This window comes from Salvia hispanica, chromosome 4, assembly GCF_023119035.1.
Source record: "Salvia hispanica cultivar TCC Black 2014 chromosome 4, UniMelb_Shisp_WGS_1.0, whole genome shotgun sequence".
In the NCBI taxonomy this organism is placed as follows: Eukaryota; Viridiplantae; Streptophyta; class Magnoliopsida; order Lamiales; family Lamiaceae; genus Salvia; species Salvia hispanica.
In genome coordinates, this window is record NC_062968.1 from 36908630 (window position 1) to 36927425 (window position 18796).

Consider the following 18796-nt stretch of genomic DNA (forward strand, 5'->3'; position numbering starts at 1 on the left):
AGTAATTAATAACTAGTATGGTGTGTTCTATTATCACATTGAATCGTGTGCCTGCGTGGTTTGACTATATCCCCAAGAGGTGTTCAAGAGAAGTTCTATTATTCGGAAACCCGGTCGGTTTGGATTTCATACAAGAATAATTAGAAAAGTGAAGTATATTATTTTAATATACATCTCGTACTAGATAAACTCTTGGAAATATAAAGATATTAATTAATTTAAAGTACATAGCAGACTACAAATTAATTAATGGATATAGAAAGTCTTAGACACATGAAATAATATATTAAAGAGGTTAACCCGGATTGCTTGTAATCAGGGATTGGATGGGCGGTCAGTATTTCTTCGATAATGACACAAGAAATATTTCATTGGCCTTATATTAAATTATGGGTTATAATTTAATTAGTAAAGAAGGTCCAATTGGGGAGGCTCAATCCAAACCCTATAGATCCCTAACCTAATGTGATACCCCGTTCTAATCACATAATTGATGCACTAATCTAGATGCGTAAAATAACAAGTAGTATTTGAATGTTTACAACAATAAAAGAAAGTCCGACATCGCAAGCGATTAGTAAATCCCGCTTCCATTTCAGAAAAAAAAAAAAAAAAAAAAAAAAAAAAAAAAAAAAAAAAAAAAAAAAAAAAAAAAAAAAAAAAAAAAAAAAAAAAAAAACCTCCTACACGAGAAAATGACCAAGGTAATTAGTACTCCCTCCGTTTCACAGTAATAGAGGCGTTTCGTTTTGAGCTCTTGTTTTGAAAAAATGATAATAAATAGTTAAAGTGGAGAGAGAGTAAAGTAAGAGAGAGAATAATGTAGTGAAGAGTCTTATCTACAATATTCTCTCTCTTACTTTACTTTTTCACCACTTTAACTATTTATTATTATTTTTTCAAAATGAGTGCTCAAAACGAAACGCCTCTGTTACTGTGGAACGGAGGGAGTAAAATATATATATCTACCTATGGGCAAAAGAATAGGAAGTGAGGAAGAGAGGAATAGTACTTAGACTTGACTTTCTTTACCTCCTGCACCATCCCGGGAGCTTCGCCATCAAACACTCCCCTTAATTCTACTTCTGCAAACGTGATGAAATTAAAGAAAACAATGATGATGTTGGGATAATTAACCGAGAAAAATGTGTAGTCATAACTTGTGTAGAGAGTTAGAGTATAAAGGAAGGTATCAGCTTCCATTACCAACAGGGGCGGAGCCAGGAATTTGTAGGATAGGGGGAAAATTTACATATGAAGGAATTTTACACTTTTTAGGAGGGGCATTTAGTAGAAGATTAAAAGAAATTAACTTAAAATAGGTATATAAATACATGGGATGGAAAACATGAGGTGGGGCAATTGCCCCTCTTCCAATACATGTACATTCGTCCCTGATTACCAACGCCTACCCAAAAATTTTCTTTCACCTCCAAACTTTTATTTTCGAGCAAGTAGACGGAAAACTTTCCAACCTTCCAACACCAAGTTTTCAAGCTTTCTTTAAGGAGGAGAGTTTCAAGTCTCATCATAAAAATCTCTTATCATCTTTTCGAGGTGATGATTATCAAACCACGAGTTAAATCTTTTCAAGTTGTTATAAGCATGTCATGTTAACTTGAATTCATATAGAACATATAATCACAACCAAGCATGCTCCTAGATAATCAATCTTCAAATTCATGTGCAAATTCATTTATTTTTATGCTGAGCCTAAGTTACGTACTACTTGTGTAAAGTCTTGGAATCATATAAAAAGTAGGAAAAACTCCTAAATATTTTCTCTTTGAAAGACCAGCACCTTCGGAAATTTATAACGAAAAATCTAGCTGTTCAAATGAAATTCCCTTCGGTCAAAGTGAAGTTAGGAGAGTTGTTTACCTTCCTTTAAAATTTTAGAACGATCGTACAATGTTTGAACCTCCGATCGTGTACAAAACCAACGCTGGTAATGTAGAAACCGACAGCCACTTCCGAAATTATTTCTAGAAAATCTAACCGTTAAAATTTGATCTCCTTCGGTTAGAATGATGCTTTATGAGGCTTCTAACTTTGGTTAAATTCGGGACGATCGGATATTGTTTGGACTCCCGATCATGAAGAGAGAGAGAGAGTTAGAAAAAGATAATAGAGAGAAATGATAATAGAAAGAAGTCACGTATATGGAGCCTAGTTTGACTTAGTATGTACTTGAACTAATGATTTTGCTCCTTTGACTTTGCCTTTCAAATATCAAATTGGTCCGGGCCATAACTTTATGGGTAACATTTCTAAGTACTTAATGAGTTGAATTTTTAGAGTGTTAGGACTAAATTTAATTAGTTCTTATTTGGAATTTATTAATTATGATTAAATTAATTGCTTGAGAATAAATTCTCTTGAATTAATTTAAGTAAGTTAGTTTGTATGTTTTTTTTTCTCAAGTAAATCATCAAATGTATTAAATTAATTAATCTCTCGATTAATTAATACCAATAATTAAATCTTCGAATTTAATTAAAGTAAATGAGTTTATGAAAGTGAGAAGGAAAAGAGGATACATATCTTAAGAGCATATCATCCGCTATTGTTATTTCCTTGAAGCTAAATAGTTTATTACTCCATCTTTTATTGGACAAGGTCTATCGCAAGGAATTTAACTCCAAGTGAGTTAATATTGTCATACGGAGTAAGAAGCGTACGAGGTGCACTTTCCTATCCTACAATGGATAAAATATAAAGTATTGTTTTATGACGATTAATTATGAAAATAATGTTGTCATGCCTTAAATGTTTTGTTTTATGTATGATGCCTATCTGTTTGGTTATACTTAATGTGCTATGCCAAGTAAAGTAAGAAATCGAATTCGGGTTCCAGCAAGGGGAGAGTCCCTACTCGGACTAGTGTACATGTGGACCGTGTGTCATCGAGAGGTTTGGTCGGTCCTGTGCTCGTGGAAAGTGGCCACTTTTCCGGCACAAGAAGGAAAGTTCAGATATGGCGGATTACAGAAGGAACTAAGACTGATCAGTCAACTTTTTAAAGTAAAAGAATTTAGTAAGCTTGGGTCTTTTTCAGAAAAAAAAAAAACCTCGAGTATTATTTGTATGATGGCTTGGCAATATTTGTTTTTATATATATTGTAGATTTCGGCAACGTGTGCATTGAGTACCCCTGTACTCAGCCCTGCATGTATTTCTAAATGTGCAGGTTGAACTATGATGGAGTGGAGTGTGCTGAATCAACTATCTTATCCTACTAATATGTGTTGTATCAAGTATCTTATCCTACTACTGTGTGCCGAATAAAGAAATCTACCCTACTAGTGTGTACTACTCTCGGAGGATTATGTCTTCATACATGTAACCGCGTTCCAGTCGCTTCCGTTGTTTTATTCCATAAATTGAGATCCCTATTTCTAAAGAAACTCTGATGTGTGCTATGTCGTGTTGTAAGAACCTTAACTCAATTTTGCATAATCGAGCGTTGATTAAGTGAGTATTGTTTGTGAGAATCCTTTTTATCCAAATATTGTCCTTCTATTCCATCCCAAGTCATAACCCAATGAGCTTACTTATACTTAGCAAAATTGGGTCGTGACACCTAACCCATTATAAACTCTATAAATAAGGATGAAGGGAGAGGAGACAAATACACCATTTACAAGAAGTGAAATCCTAGTCTACACACTAGAATTTTCGGCCCCCTCTTTCTCATAGGGAACTCGAAAATTCCACTTTCTGTGCAATTGATTTTTCTTGTCTTCTCCTTTAAGATCCTTATAATTTCTAAGAGATTCCTCCCACAAGGAATTTAGATCTATAGAGTTGAGTCTTAGGTTAGAAGATCATTGGTCTTGCAATCACAATCAAGCTTGAAGATCTACACGTGGAGAAGTAGAAAGTCACTTCGATTATTTGGAGAATCAAAATTGTAAGTATACATCATAATTTAATTTTAAATTATGTGATTAATTGCACAATAATATGTTTCTACATGTTTAAGCATGAAATTGAATCGATCCACATAATCTCCTAAATAGATTCTTTTGTGGATTTATTTAATTTGCAATTTCCGTTGCGCCAATCCCAACAATTTCTAGAGTCATTATTGAACAATATATGTTCTTGGTTATATGTGTTTGTAGTTTTTTATCAGACATCCAAAATATTTTAATAACTATTTATGAGTTAATTTTAATAATTTTTTTTTAATTTTTATTTTTGGTGCATAATAATTTGATAGTCCCTTCGTCCCAACTAAGTTGATGAATTTTTTTTGGAGACATAAATTAAGAAACTATGTTAAATAAGTTAAATGACGATAAAATACAATAGGAGAGATAAAGACATACTCCCTCCATCCTCCATAAGGAGTCTCATTTCTTGGCGGCACGAGTTTTAAAAAATGTTAAGAAAAGTGGGTGGAAAAAAATTAGTGGAATATAAGTCTCACTTGTATATATAAGTTTTAAATGAAATGTGAGTGAAATGAGTTAGTGGAATATGAAACCCTATTACCATTTATGGTAAAAGTGAACCGGGACTCCTATTCGCACACGGACTAAAATGGAAAAACGAGACTCCTATTCGCGGACAGGGGGATTATTAAAATAAGAGAATGAATAAAGTAAGAATGATTAAATTTTTGTTTACTGCCAAAAATATAATGACTCAACTTAGGGCTTAGGAAATTCTTGGCCCAATTATGCCAATTATGGTTGTTCACCTTCCACTAATTAATTCCTTGAAGCCTGCCAATTAATGAGAGGCCAACCCTGTTCACACTAAATGGAAAAGAATTGAAGTTTTGGATAATAGATAAGATTTGTTTGTGCATTGGGCTCTCCACCAAGAATTAGACTTGATTTTACAGATTTGCCCCACCTTCCCACCTCATTACCTTCTCTCTCACTCATTTGGGGGGTTAAAATTTGTCAATCCTTAATTCGATTAGGTCAAAGTCAACATTTGGGGTTACTATTTGGGCCATATTTGAAATCAATTCTTGTACACTGAATAATGGGGCCTAGAATTATATATGTGCCTAATTCTCCCTCAATTCTTGAAGATGTTAAAATTAGAATTCTTCTAAAGTGAACACACCCTTAGATGGAATAAAGAGAATCAGTGAGTATAAATTTTGGAAAGAAATACTATTTGTCGTGTGTCACACGGGTGAGATACTAGTTTATGCAATACGAAGCATATAAACAATTGACTCAACTTATTTTAACACAAGTAGTACTCACAAGTGTACCTGCTAGAATTAGCAAGCAAGAGTATCGTATCCCACAGAGAAAATTTTATATCAACTTACGTACCACGAACCAATGTTGACTACTATTTAGACATAGAAAAAAGATTTGTTTTGTTCGTAACAACTACTTCAAGCATATAAAAAGTAAATAAACAAATAAGAACAAATAAACAAGAAGGAAGGAGATAATATGGAGAAATTTTAGAACTCAAGGATCCGATGCACAATTATTAGCTCTTATATCCAATCTATTTGTCTTAAGTACCTTTAAGTGTCTCTAAAGTTATTGAGTTGAACACAATTATAGATTAAATCCATCCCCGAGGTGAGAAATCTGTAGATTAGGTGCTAGGATTGAAGTTTCATTCTAACCCTCAACCCCTAACTTCCAAAAGCATAAAAAGATCAAAGACATCACCCTATTGAATTAATGTGTGATTTACTCTTCATTCAAGATTAACTATTTCATCTCCCAATTGATCTAATTAATCATACACATTCAAGCGGTGATGTTCAAGAATATGAAAGGAATGTGACAAAAAAAAATAAAAAATCAAACAACTACAAGTGCAAGTAAGAACAAAATCAATTGGACAAAAACTATGAAATTAGTGCATCATCATCGCCAAGAATTCTACAAAAAGAGTTTAGCTACTCATGTTCTTAACGAAAACCAAGTTTTAAACAAAGGATTCCATCAAATACATAAGTAAAATCAAACTAGATACTCCTGTAGAATGAATCTATGGAGTGGAAACTTCAATCTTCCACTTTGGAGTCTCCAATCTTCAATTCTTTCTCAAAAGGTGTTCTTGGGGGTGTGTGGAAGTGTAGGAGGCGGCTGGTGACTGAATATTCTGACCTAGGCATTTTTTTAACTTTATTTTGCTCTTCAAAAATTGTATTTTGGCATTACAAAATGGATCTTTGCGTCGAACCCCTCTGGGTGGCTTTGTTGGTAAAAGGGTACCCGACCGAGTATATATCTCTAGACTCCTCACAGTACGTTTCTGATACCCGTCTAGGTGGTCAGTTGACCATAGTATGACCTGGACAGGTGGATGCCCCTGGACTCTTTACTCCTTGTGAAATTGATATGTCCGGGTGACCATGTGGTCACCAGAGACTCGAACGAGTGAAACTCTCTGGACACTCCATGATGTTCTTTTGTCACCCGTCCGGGCGTCGCTTGAGTACCTATGCCTTGTCTGGATGAGTGTCTTGCTTGGCTCCAAATCCGCAATTTTGTCATTTTTTACATGTTTTTCTCTACACAACTCATCAAAAACATCAAATTCCAAAATAGCAACAATTAATTAGCTGAGAATAGACAATTCAAACAACATAACTCAAGAATAATCACATTAATATAACAATTAAACCGATGAAAATAAGTTTTTCAACAATGCAAAAATAAGAAAGTAGATGTACATACACTTACAAGACTATTTAGTAATTTATAATTTACTCTATTTGTTCCGAGGTAGATGTTACACTCGAGCGACTACACAAAATTTTAGGAGATACTCCCTCCGTCCACGAAAATTCGTCCCGGTTTGACCGGGCACGGGTTTTAAAAAATGTAATGGAAAGTGAGTTGAAAAAGTTAGTGGATTGTGGGTCCTACTTTTATATATTAGTTTTATAATAAAATGTGAGTAGGAATGAGTTAGTGGAATATGAGATCCACTACCAAAAATTATAAAAGTGAAATGGGACAAATTTTGGGAGACGGATGGAAATGGAAAATTGGGATAAATTTTCGTGGACGGAGGGAGTATTATTTTATAAATGAAGAAAGAAAAAATATTATATTTTTATACATTAATAGGGAAAACTTTTTTCATATAAAGATGACATTTTATATGAGATAAATTATAAAGAAAAATATGACATCGACATTGAGCCATGGAAATCGGATAGTATTAATTATTAAAAATAGTTATTGAGACATAGAATCGGATAGTATTAATTGTTAAAAATAGTTATTGAGGCATGTAATCGGATAGTATTAATAGTTATTGAGACATGGAGATCCGATAGTATTAATTATCAAAAATAGTTTTTCTTATAAAAGATAAATACACAAATGGCTAAAAGCCTAAAACAGTAATTTGCAAAGGCGAGATCTACTAGTCAATCTTTGCTTCCATCCACACCAATAGCAATCAAACACTAGCTACTCCAAGAAAGAAGGTAGGAGTAATAAAAAGAAAATGATTTAGCTTAGAGAGCAGTATAAGTAGCTATCCACAAATTCATAATCGAATATTCAACACTCCCAAGTCCAAACAACATTCTTATCCCCTACCAAGAACAAACCAACCAAAATCAAAATGGCGGAGGGCGGCGGAGCAGTAGCGATGCAGATGCTCCGCGGGCGATGGTTCATGGTGTTCGCGTGCCTCCTGATCCTGTCAATGTCCGGCGCCACCTACATCTTCGGCGCCTACTCCAACGACCTCAAAACCTCCCTCGGCTACGACCAGACCACCCTCAACCTCATCAGCTTCTTCAAGGACCTCGGCGGCAACATCGGCGTCATGTCCGGCATCATCAACGAGTTCACCCCTCCCTGGGTCGTCCTCGCCATCGGCATGACCATGAACTTCTCCGGCTACTTCATGATCTGGCTCGCCGCCACCCACCGCATCTCCCCTCCCCCCGTCTGGCAGATCTGCCTCTACATCTGCGTCGGCGCCAACTCGCAGACCTTCTCCAACACCGGCGCCCTCGTCACCTGCGTCAAGAACTTCCCCCAGAGCAGGGGAATTGTCATCGGCCTCCTCAAGGGCTTCACCGGCCTCAGCGGCGCCATCATGACCCAGCTCTATCGCGCTTTCTACACCGGCGACTCCAAGTCCCTCATCCTGCTCATCGCCTGGCTTCCCGCCGCGGTCTCTCTTGTGTTTTTGCCTACGGTTCGTTTGATGAAAGCCGATTCCAAGCCGGAGAACGAACTCCGCGTCTTCTACCATCTCCTCTACATATCTCTCGGCCTCGCCGGTTTCCTCATGATCGCAATCATCTTCCAAAACTGGCACACTTTCACTCAGCCAGCATACGCCGGCTTCGCCACCGTCGTCCTCATCCTCCTCTTCGCCCCGCTAGCTGTTGTCTTCAGAGAAGAGCTCAATAATTGGAAGGGAAGGAAAGAAGAAGAAGTGAGCGATTCGACGACGGCTGTGAAAGTGATCACGGAGGAGGCTGGGCCGGAAAAGGTGGAGGCGACGCCGTGGTGGAAAGACGTGCTGAAGCCGCCGGAGAGAGGCGAGGACTACAACATACTCCAGGCGCTTTTCAGCATCGACATGATCATTCTGTTCACAGCAATCACGTTCGGCGTGGGCGGGACGCTGACCGCCATCGACAACCTGGGGCAGATCGGCCGGGCGTTGGGATATCCGGCGAAAACTATCACTACGTTCGTGTCGCTGGTCAGCATATGGAACTACCTCGGGCGGGTCACAGCGGGATTCGTGTCGGAGATAGTCCTGGCCAAGTACAAGTTCCCGCGGCCGCTGATGCTGACGCTGGTGCTGCTTGTCTCGTGCTCCGGCCACCTCCTGATCGCATTCGGCGTGCCTAACTCGCTCTACGTGGCCTCGGTCATCATGGGGTTCTGCTTCGGGGCGCAGTGGCCGTTGATCTTCGCCATCATATCCGAGATCTTTGGCCTCAAGTATTACTCCACGCTCTACACATTGGGCGGGGGCGCCAGCCCCCTCGGCGCGTACATTCTCAATGTGAGGATCACGGGGCATTTGTACGACATGGAGGCGACGAAGCAGTTGGCGGCGAAAGGGCTGACGAGGAGGCACGGGGAGGATCTGTCGTGCACCGGCGTCGCCTGTTACAAGCTCGCGTTTCTCATCATCACCGCCACTACCATGGTTGGCTGCATTGTTTCCTTCATCTTGGTAGTGAGGACTAGGAAGTTTTACAGAGGGGACATATACAAGAAGTTCAGAGATGAGCAAATTGCCGAAAGTTAAACAATTGGAAACAGAGTCCTCTGTTTCTCATCTTACTTACTTTATCATGGATATTATGTATTGTAGATAAAAATATCATTTACTCAATTGATACAAGATTATAATCGCTTCACACAATGGCATACTTGTTTTGATGATTGCAAAAGAATGTACTCCATGAGTTGTCATTCCACAGCATATTCTTGCACCATCCAAGTTTAAAAGAAACAAGAAATGTGAATTAGCAATGAATTGTAGGACAATGTTATGAAAAGTGAAAGCATGTTATCATGTGATGGAAAATGGAAAGGGATTGGGCAGTAGTGCTTATTTAGTTGCTTATTGCATTCAACTTTTTCTGTGTATGATGGAAAAAGCCCCCCACCCATTTCAATCTATCCCAACTCTTGTGAAGAGTTGTCGGCTAGTCTTGCCCACTTGTTCTCAATCAAGACAAAACAATATTATGAACGGATTCATGGCCCAAAATCAATACGCTGCTATAGTGCTATTAGACTTTCAAAGCGTGCTTCTTTGTTCAAAAAGTTTGAAAAATGCAGGCAGAGGCAGATATGGATCTTTCTTAGGTGTGAATAAGGTATGTGTTACTATTAAATTGAAATTGACGTCCACTTGTGGGGTGGGTGTCTGTCAAATTTGTTACTAAAATCCAGCCGGAGTTTCAATCATGAACCTTAAATCAACTCCACGACCATTTTGTGAATCCTAAACCATAAATGTACTTATGCTATTATCCACATACATACTTGAAGAGTTATAAAAGTATACTCCTAGTCTTAATAAATTAATTATTAACCTTAATTGGATAAAATGAATCATAATTGATAATTTGAAAATTAGAGTAAAGCATACATAATCAGAATCGAAGACAGAAAATTTAAAAAATCATATTTGCTTTATTTTTGTGTTCAATTAATCAGAATCAGAATCCAATTTTGGTGCTCCATTTCATGTAGTATCATTTTTATTGTTTCACATATTCTCTGTTTCTTTAATTTTAATCTTATATACAGTACTACTTTATTTCAACTTTGTAGTTGGAATCAAGAATTTATTAGTATATAATTGTTTATAGAGTGAACTACAAAAATAGTCCCTGGACTAAACGTTTATCTCAAAAATGGTCATTTTTCACTGTTTCTTGACAAAAATACCCTTTTGGGGGGTTTTGGTGGTTTGGGCAATTTGGTCTTTTTACATTTTAAATCTGATATTATTTCAGTTATGTAGTACTAAATCTGATATTATTTCAAAATTATCATTCTTCTTCCATTTTGTCATCCTTCACTTTGTTTCTTTATTTCAATATTAGATTTAATTTTATAAAATTAAATTTTAAATTTCGATTCTTAAATATCAATAAATTTTTTTAATTATTAAAATTACTATTAAATAACAGATTAATAGTTTTAATCAATATTTGATAGCGTCTAATATTTAATCAATAAGATACGACGACACCTTAGTTTTAATCATAAATAGATCATATAACACGATTTATTCCGAAATAAATATGCATCTAATGTAAGACTAATATAATTTTCGTTTATTAATTTGAAAACAATCAAAATTAACTAGAAAATTTCAACAAAAGTTCTCCTATATCAAATTTTCAGTAGTATCAAATTTTTAGTCAACTTCATAATATTTTTAGTCAAATTCTCCTATACATTAGATGCATATTTATTTCAGAATAAATCGTGTTATATGATCTATTTATGATTAAAACTATTAATTATTGATTAAAACTAAGGCGGCGTCGTACTTTATTGATTAAATATTAGACACTATCAAATATTGATTAAAACTATTAATTTGTTATTTAATAGTAATTTTAATAATTAAAAAATTTATTTATATTTAAAAATTGAAATTTAAAATTTAATTTTATAAAAGTAAATCTAATATTGAAATAAAGAAACAAGGTGAAGGATGACAAAAGGAAAGAAGAATGAAAATATTGAAATAATATTATATTTAGTACATCACAAAAATAATATCAGATTTAAAATGTAAAAAGACCAAATTGCCCAAACCTCCCAAAACCCTCCAAAAGGGTATTTTTGTCACGAAACAGTGAAAAGGGATCATTTTCGAGATAAACGCTTAGTCCAGGGTTGTCTGGGGATATTTTTAAAGTCCAGGGTTCATTGGCGTGATAAACGCATAGTCCAGGGACTATTTTTGTAGTTCACTCTTATTTTTAAAGTTTATTGGCACTTTTATTAAATAAAAATTATATGGAGTATAGTTGATTCAAAAATAAGGTGTACTATATAATTTTTTAATTCTATTTTTTTAAACAAATATAGTAATTGTGATGTATTGCACTTTAATAGACTATTTTATTACTATAAATAAGATTACGATAATCAATTTAAAGAACCCCACAAAAATAAGATTGCAATAATTGCATGTCATACGAAATTACCATAGTTGTACCCAATTTTCGGTAGGTCTCGTACCTAATGAAGCAAATAGATGTGATCTTAGGCTGTATTAGTATTATAAATAACGCACTTAAGCCCATCATGTAGAAATATTCTAACGAGATCTAACTTCAATGGAATTATGGAATCATTGGTAGGGACTAGGGACACACAAACACACATAATTAGATTTTTCGTTAAAAATTAATTAACAAGTAGTTCCACGTAAAGTTAGTTAACAAAAGTTACATGAACAAAACATAGATTTTTGTATTTAATGAAATTCAAACTCAAATGATTTTTACATCAATTTTGTAGGGAGTTACGTGTTTGATGAATAACGTATAGAACTTGTTATTTCCTTATTGTTTGAGTGAATTTGCATAAAATTAGATCAAATTTAAGGGTGTGGAGTTAAGCAGCAATAACAATACAACTTCCTATGCGGAAAAAATCAATAATCCAACTACAAATAAAGGAAGTGCTTAAATATTTTAAATCCTTTGATAGTGAAGATCTACTATGGAAGGAAGCATCTCCTTGAATTTTGATAAATGAATACGACTAAAGGGGGATCCCAAAGGCAGCAGAATTTTCATATTTTTGTATTGTAATTAAACTAGTAGCCTATGTAATGTACTAACAAGTTCTTCAACTATTTATCCATCTGTTAGAGGTGTTCCAGAAATGTCTATGAGAAGTAAAATGAGGAGACGCAGTTTCAGTTTCATCACCTTCTTGGCTCCATTGAAGAAGCCAAATATTCTCTTTTCTGTTTTTCGATTGGAAGTTTCTTGTTTGATTTAATTCATCTAATTTTCAAATTTTAAACCTAGATTTTTGTATTCACTAGATTCATCTTGTTTTCAATTTATATTTTTATCCTAATTCATTTGACATGATTAAATTAATAATAAAATTAATTAAAAAATAATCTTTTCATAAGGACCGAATAACCATATAAAATGTTTTATCACAAAGCCCAAATTATGTTAGTACTAAACATAAATCATTCGATATAGGCCGTTTCTTCTTCCTCACCAAAAAACCAATATCCAATCCAATCCAATCCAATCCAATCATCGGTATTGGACACTCTTCTTCGACTAAATCAAAACTCAAATTCTTATCTCTTCAACCACAACACATTAGGAGGATAATCTTATTCGTGAATTCATACTCCAAGAAAAACCAGTAATTTCTCATCACAAATTCGCAATACGCAAAAAGATGTCGGTGAAAGGAGCAGCCCTGCAGAAAGATGTTCCGTGGAGGGCGTCGACGGCTGCAAAACCTATTCCTAAAATTCACCACTCTCCCATTCTCCGCCTCCCTCAGAATCCTTATTCTCAATTTGCCCTTTCTGTTATGAAGGTTTCTTTTGCTGCCTAATTAATATTTTAATTTTCCCTTTCTTGAAGTTTAGCTGTGTTGTGTGGTCTTCTTTCCTAAAATTCATTCTTTAATACAATCCTGTATGCCCTATATATGTTCATTGGAACTCTTATTATAACACAAGCAGGGATGATGGGAAAGATCCAAACTTTCTAATTCATCTTTATCCAGAGGCGGGGCTCTACAGTTTTTCTATTAGACATTCATCAATATGCTGTTTAACAACCTTGTTTTGGGATGGGGAAGGGGATAATGTTTCGAGATTATGCCAATTTGCAATGCTGGTGATTTATTTTATCTGAAGTATTTTTACTTTGTATGTTCTCCTTGATAATCTTAAAGGTGTGGTAGCTTCTACATTTATATAAACACCTCGTTATTTTGGATATCATTTCTCAGCATGATGATCCAATTGGGAGTGGCCTAGGGAAAGAGGCTGTGGTTGAAGCTGCAGGGCCAGACTGCATTGTGCCTGGGCAAACTGTACCCATCAAGTTACTTGGTCTCAAGGTGCCCCCTTCTCCATCTGCTTTTTCTTGTACAAGTTAAAACTTGGAATTCATATCTTCATTGTTCATTTTGCATGCATATGTGTGGCCTAATTGATGTGGGATTGTATTAGATTAAATAGAAGATCCTAAGTAATTCTACCTGTTATTGCTGAGACTTGCCTTTACATAAACCATGGGGGAAAATCATATTGTTGCATAAAATGACATAATTGCAGTAACAAGGTGTGTTGTTTGATATAGGTGTAAATGTGACTGAATATCTTGCAGTGAACTGGGACATGCTCATCTTGTTCATGAATTAATCGAAGGAGCCATGGACAATATAGCAGTGCTATGTCTATGCCTCAGAATATATTTCTTATGCTGTGACTGATATATCTTAGGATAATGTCGATTAAAAGCATAAGAGTATCAAAGGGCCTTGATGCATGTGTTACTCATCCTCTTCTACTCCTAACTCAAGTTTCCCTGACAGTCCTAAATGCTAACATGGAAAATGGACATATGCTGAGGAAAAGAGGGATAAGTAGATTTTCTAAGTTGAAAAGACATGCATTCTATTAAATGAAGTAAATTTTATCTGCTCTTTATGCATAGCTTTTTGCTGTAGAGTCAAAGATTTGGGTGGATAGAATATCTCCAGATTCTCCTGGCTGGGGATATCTTAATGTTCGATAGTAACATTATGAATATTGACCTTTTGGATAGCTAAAACTTCTACTGCAATAAATATGTTTATTGTCCAGTAGCAAACAAATTTCTAGGCACTGTGGTCTGCAGTTAGGCTTCTATCAGATGATTGTTGAAGAGGCAAAATTATAATGCTAGAACCTTGCAGTCTATGAATATATTCATCACTCTATCCCTTTCGCATGCTGTTATAAACTATCATGGAGAATGCTCTATTATTGGCTGATTTGATTATTTCACTTTCTATACTTTCACTCTAGATCCATTTATGGTCATGCAAAGTCTGCATGATCCGTGGGACTGCCTTTGTTATTAAGTCAACTTCATGAAGTTTGAACGCCTCATTCGAACTTATATATTGATATGTTAGTCTCGTTTGTTATCACTTTTGTAGGTATGGCCAATAGAAGTGGACTTGAAGTTTATGGAACCTGTTGGGCGGGAACTCAAATCAATTGGCAAAGTAAGTTCCAACAAACATTTTATTATAACATGAACAAAAAAGAAAAGAAAAAGTGTTTTTGTTGATTATTTGTGTACCTCACAAAGTAAAAAATTAAGCTGAAGATGTGTACTAGATCATATTTTGTGCTATATAGTACATAGATTAGCTTGTAGAAGAATGGATAAAATTGAGGAAATTAGTGAATGAGTTGGCTCTCCCAGTGTCTGCTAATTGTCTAGTGAAGCCATGACATGATGTCAAAATAAAGCCTTTTCTATTCTGGAAAAATGGATGTGTTGATATCTGCTTTTTTCAACAAAAAACACCTTAAAACTAGTGTGCCATGTTTGTTATTAATAGAGTTATTTGTTATGGTGGTGGCAGTTCATGGATTCAGCCGTTGATCTTATGAACAAGTCGTTTATTGATCGCTAGCGAGATTATCAAGTGTGCTGCTAGCAGCGTATCTGGAGAGGGAAGCCAATATTTTTTTATGTAATAATCTGAATGTGTTGTATTTTTGGTGTGGAGGCCTGTACATTCAAGAGTTGAATCAAATGAGCGATACCATTCAAGTGATGTGCTAATCAAGCATTTTCGATTGTTGATTGATCTTCCTCTGATTCCATTTCCAATTCCTAGCCCCTTACCCTTCATTAATCCTATCTCTCTGCCTCTGATTCCATTTCCAATTCCTAGCCCCTTACCCATCAACTCGTTTATAGTTTATGTCTTGTTTTTTAATGGAAACACTTTTTTTTGTCTTGTTAGTTTTAAATGATAACTCATATATTTTTCTCACTGTTTATATTTTATTCACAATACATGAAAAGAATGGAAAATTATAAACTATCAAGTCTTATTTTTATTATTTCTTTAAATTAATAATGCGATAAGTTAGGATACAAAAATATTTGAACTTAAGAGAAGAAAGTTGTGAAGTGATACTAATTCCTTTAATAAGATTCTGGCGTCGCGATTGTGATTGGTGGAGAGTAAAAGGTAGTTGGGGATGTTTTGTTGTAGATGTTTGCCAGAAAGTTACAGAATTGAAATAAATGATTGAATACAAAATAATGATAATTATATTTCTAGATTGTTTGAAAAGAATAACAATGTCTCCTATAAGAGCAACTCCAAGAGGAGAAGGTAAATGAAAAGGGTATAGCATGTTTATACCTTCTCAAAAAGTGCAATATACCTTTTATAAAGGTATATAGAAAGGTATATCGCTTAAAAAATATAAAATAATAGTACAAAAGCATTAAAAAAATATAAAGTGTTAATACATCCTCAAATACCTTCCCCCTTGGAGAATTATTTTTTATGAAAAGAAGATAAATGTGGTGGTTATATGATTTTACCTCTCCATCGATGGAGAGGTAAAGATACCTCTTCAAAATGGAAAAAAGGTATAATACCTTCTCAAATACCTCTCTCCTTGGAGAATGATTTTTCATGAAGAAAAGGTAAATATGGTAGTTATATTAGTTTACCTCTCCATTTACCTCTTCCCTTGGAGATGCTCTAATACTAGTCATAACTAATGAACAAGAAAACAATAGTATATGGGAAATATATAATACTAATAGACTAAATAATATAGATATGATAATATATATTCCTTTCGTCCCGTAAAAATATATGCACTTTCCATTTTCATTCGTCCTGTAGGGATCAGATTAGGTGCGGATTCACTATTTACCAAGAACTCTTTGTTCTTCATTAGGAGAGCTCAGTCAAACTCTAACCACGCGACTGATTTTGTTGAGTTATCAAGATTACAACCAAAGAACTATCAACTATTACAACTGTAGTCAATATGCTAAGCTAGGGTTCTTGAAGTATCAACAAAGTTCTCCTAAGAAGCCTGCACACTGAATAAACGGATTAGTGATAACAAACAAGATCCTCTCGGACCAAAAGAGATATGCACACTCCGGTAAACACAAGAAACAAGAGAGAAACGGAATAGATCAAAAGATGGCTTAGAAACCCGCTAATAACCAGATCTATTCAACCAGAAACCAATCCAAGGGAGCACCGTTGAATCTGACTAGAGATCAACCTCTCACCGCAGAAGTCAACACCACACAACTCAACCACACAGGATCTGGAAGCACCGAACACCAACTCACACAGAAAAACCTCACACAGAAACCCTAGTCTTTCACAACTCTCAGCAACCAAAGCAATTGCCTTCACACCACTCACACTTGTCCACTCACTGAAGAAACCGTGAGAGATTACCCAAGAACAGTGGAAGATCAATCGGAGAAGAAAGGGAATTCAGAGAGAGAGATTTAGGTCTAGCGAGAGATGAGAGAGAGAGATAGATTGAATGAGAGACTCAAGAGTCTCTCCACTCACATAACTAACACACTCCACAATCCGGGTGAGTGACCACGTGGCGATATGTATGCATAAAATTTTGATGGAAAATGGAGCTAAACCGGTAAGAAAGAGACAAAGAAGGTTGAACCCACTTATGCAAGAAGTGGTGGAAAAAGAAGTGAAGAAATTATTGAAATTTGGGATGATCTATCCCATATTCGATAGTGAGTGGGTTAGCCCGGTGCAATGTGTACCCAAGAAAGGAGGAATAACCGTGACAGTCAATGAAAAGAATGAAGTCTTAGCAACTCAATTGGTGAACTCATGGAGAGTTTGTATGGACTACAGAAGATTGAATAAGGCGACAAGAAAAGATCATTTTCCGTTGCCATTTTTGGATCAGTTGCTTGATAGGATTGCGGGTTATTCTCATTACTGTTTTTTGGATGGATATTCGGGGTATAATCAGATTGCAATTGCCCCGGAAGATCAAGAAAAGACGACATTCACTTGCCCTATTGGTACTTATGCCTTCCGCCGGATGCCATTTGGTTTGTGCAATGCCCCGGCTACATTTCAACGTTGTATGATGGCAATATTCTCCGACATGAATGAGGACATTATGGAGATCTTCATGGATGATTTCTCCGTGTTTGGCTCAACTTTTGACTGTTGTTTACACAACTTGGGCCGTGTGCTACAAAGATGTGAAGAGTCGAACCTAGTGCTTAATTGGGAGAAATGTCAATTTATGGTGAAGGAAGGTATTGTTTTGGGACACAAGGTGTCGGACTTGGGATTGGAGATGGATAAAGCTAAGATTGAAGTGAATTCCAAGTTACCTCCTCCAACAAATGTGAAGGGCATTCGTAGTTTCCTTGGTCATGCGGGATTCTACCGAAAATTCATAAAAGATTTTTCAAAGATTGCAAAACCTCTTTGCAATCTACTTGAGAAGGATGCCAAGTTCGTCTTTGATGATAAATGCCTTGAGGCATTTGATTTGCTCAAGAAGAAGCTAGTCGAAGCTCCTATTATTATCACACCTGATTGGTCGAAACCATTTGAATTGATGTGTGATGCTTCGGACTACGCCGTGGGAGCCGTTTTAGGCCAAAGAAGAGAGAAGGTCCTACATGCCATCTACTATGCTAGCAAAGTACTCAACGATGCCCAATTGAACTACACCACGACGGAGAAGGAAATGTTAGCAGTTGTGTATGCTTTTGAGAAGTTTCGTGCATATTTACTTGGCACGAAGGTGGTAGTGTTCACGGACCATTCAGCTATCAAATATTTTATGAACAAGAAAGATGCAAAACCTCGTTTGGTGAGATGGGTCCTATTATTACAAGAATTTGATGTGGAAATCAAAGATAAAAAAGGGGACCGAGAATTTGATAGCTGATCATCTTTCTAGATTAGAAGGCATGGAAGAGACGGAAGATGAGAAAAAGAAAAGGATCAATGAAAAATTTCCCGATGAACAAGTGTTGCAAGTGGAGGCTCGGGAAACATATGTGCCGTGGTTTGCTAACTTGGCAAACTACATTGTTACGGGCATTATACCTGAAGGGTTGTCTTCTAACCAAAAGAAGAAATTTTTTAGTGACACTCGCATGTATGTTTGGGAAGATCCATTTCTCTTCCGTATTTGTAGTGATGGAGTCATTCGAAGGTGTGTTGGAGAGCATGAGCACCTTCAGATTTTGTCGGCTTGCCATGATTCTGAGTATGGCGGCCATTTTGGAGCACGT

General features: G+C 35.9%; 2 protein-coding genes across 2 annotated transcripts; both read left to right on the plus strand.

The window, feature by feature from the left end:
* Positions 1-7468: 7468 nt before the first annotated feature.
* Positions 7469-9351, plus strand: LOC125185340. Its single transcript, XM_048081864.1, has one exon. It carries the CDS (start codon positions 7576-7578, stop codon positions 9232-9234), a length of 1659 nt encoding a protein of 552 aa, XP_047937821.1. The 5' UTR covers positions 7469-7575; the 3' UTR covers positions 9235-9351.
* Positions 9352-12694: 3343 nt separating this feature from the next.
* Positions 12695-15284, plus strand: LOC125219282. Its single transcript, XM_048121218.1, has 4 exons — positions 12695-13037; positions 13458-13568; positions 14655-14723; positions 15090-15284. The coding sequence occupies exons 1-4, from the start codon at positions 12894-12896 to the stop codon at positions 15138-15140; spliced, it is 375 nt and encodes a 124-aa protein (XP_047977175.1). The 5' UTR covers positions 12695-12893; the 3' UTR covers positions 15141-15284.
* Positions 15285-18796: the final 3512 nt, after the last annotated feature.

Excerpts from the sequence above, each read along its gene's own strand:
- LOC125219282 (XM_048121218.1), top strand. The coding sequence starts at position 12,894 with ATGTCGGTGAAAGGAGCAGCCCTGCAGAAAGATGTTCCGTGGAGGGCG. Across the intron at positions 13,569-14,654 it reads TCAAGTTACTTGGTCTCAAG|GTATGGCCAATAGAAGTGGA; the intron begins GTGCCCCCTTCT and ends TCACTTTTGTAG. Across the intron at positions 14,724-15,089 it reads AACTCAAATCAATTGGCAAA|TTCATGGATTCAGCCGTTGA; the intron begins GTAAGTTCCAAC and ends TGGTGGTGGCAG.
- LOC125185340 (XM_048081864.1), top strand. The coding sequence starts at position 7,576 with ATGGCGGAGGGCGGCGGAGCAGTAGCGATGCAGATGCTCCGCGGGCGA.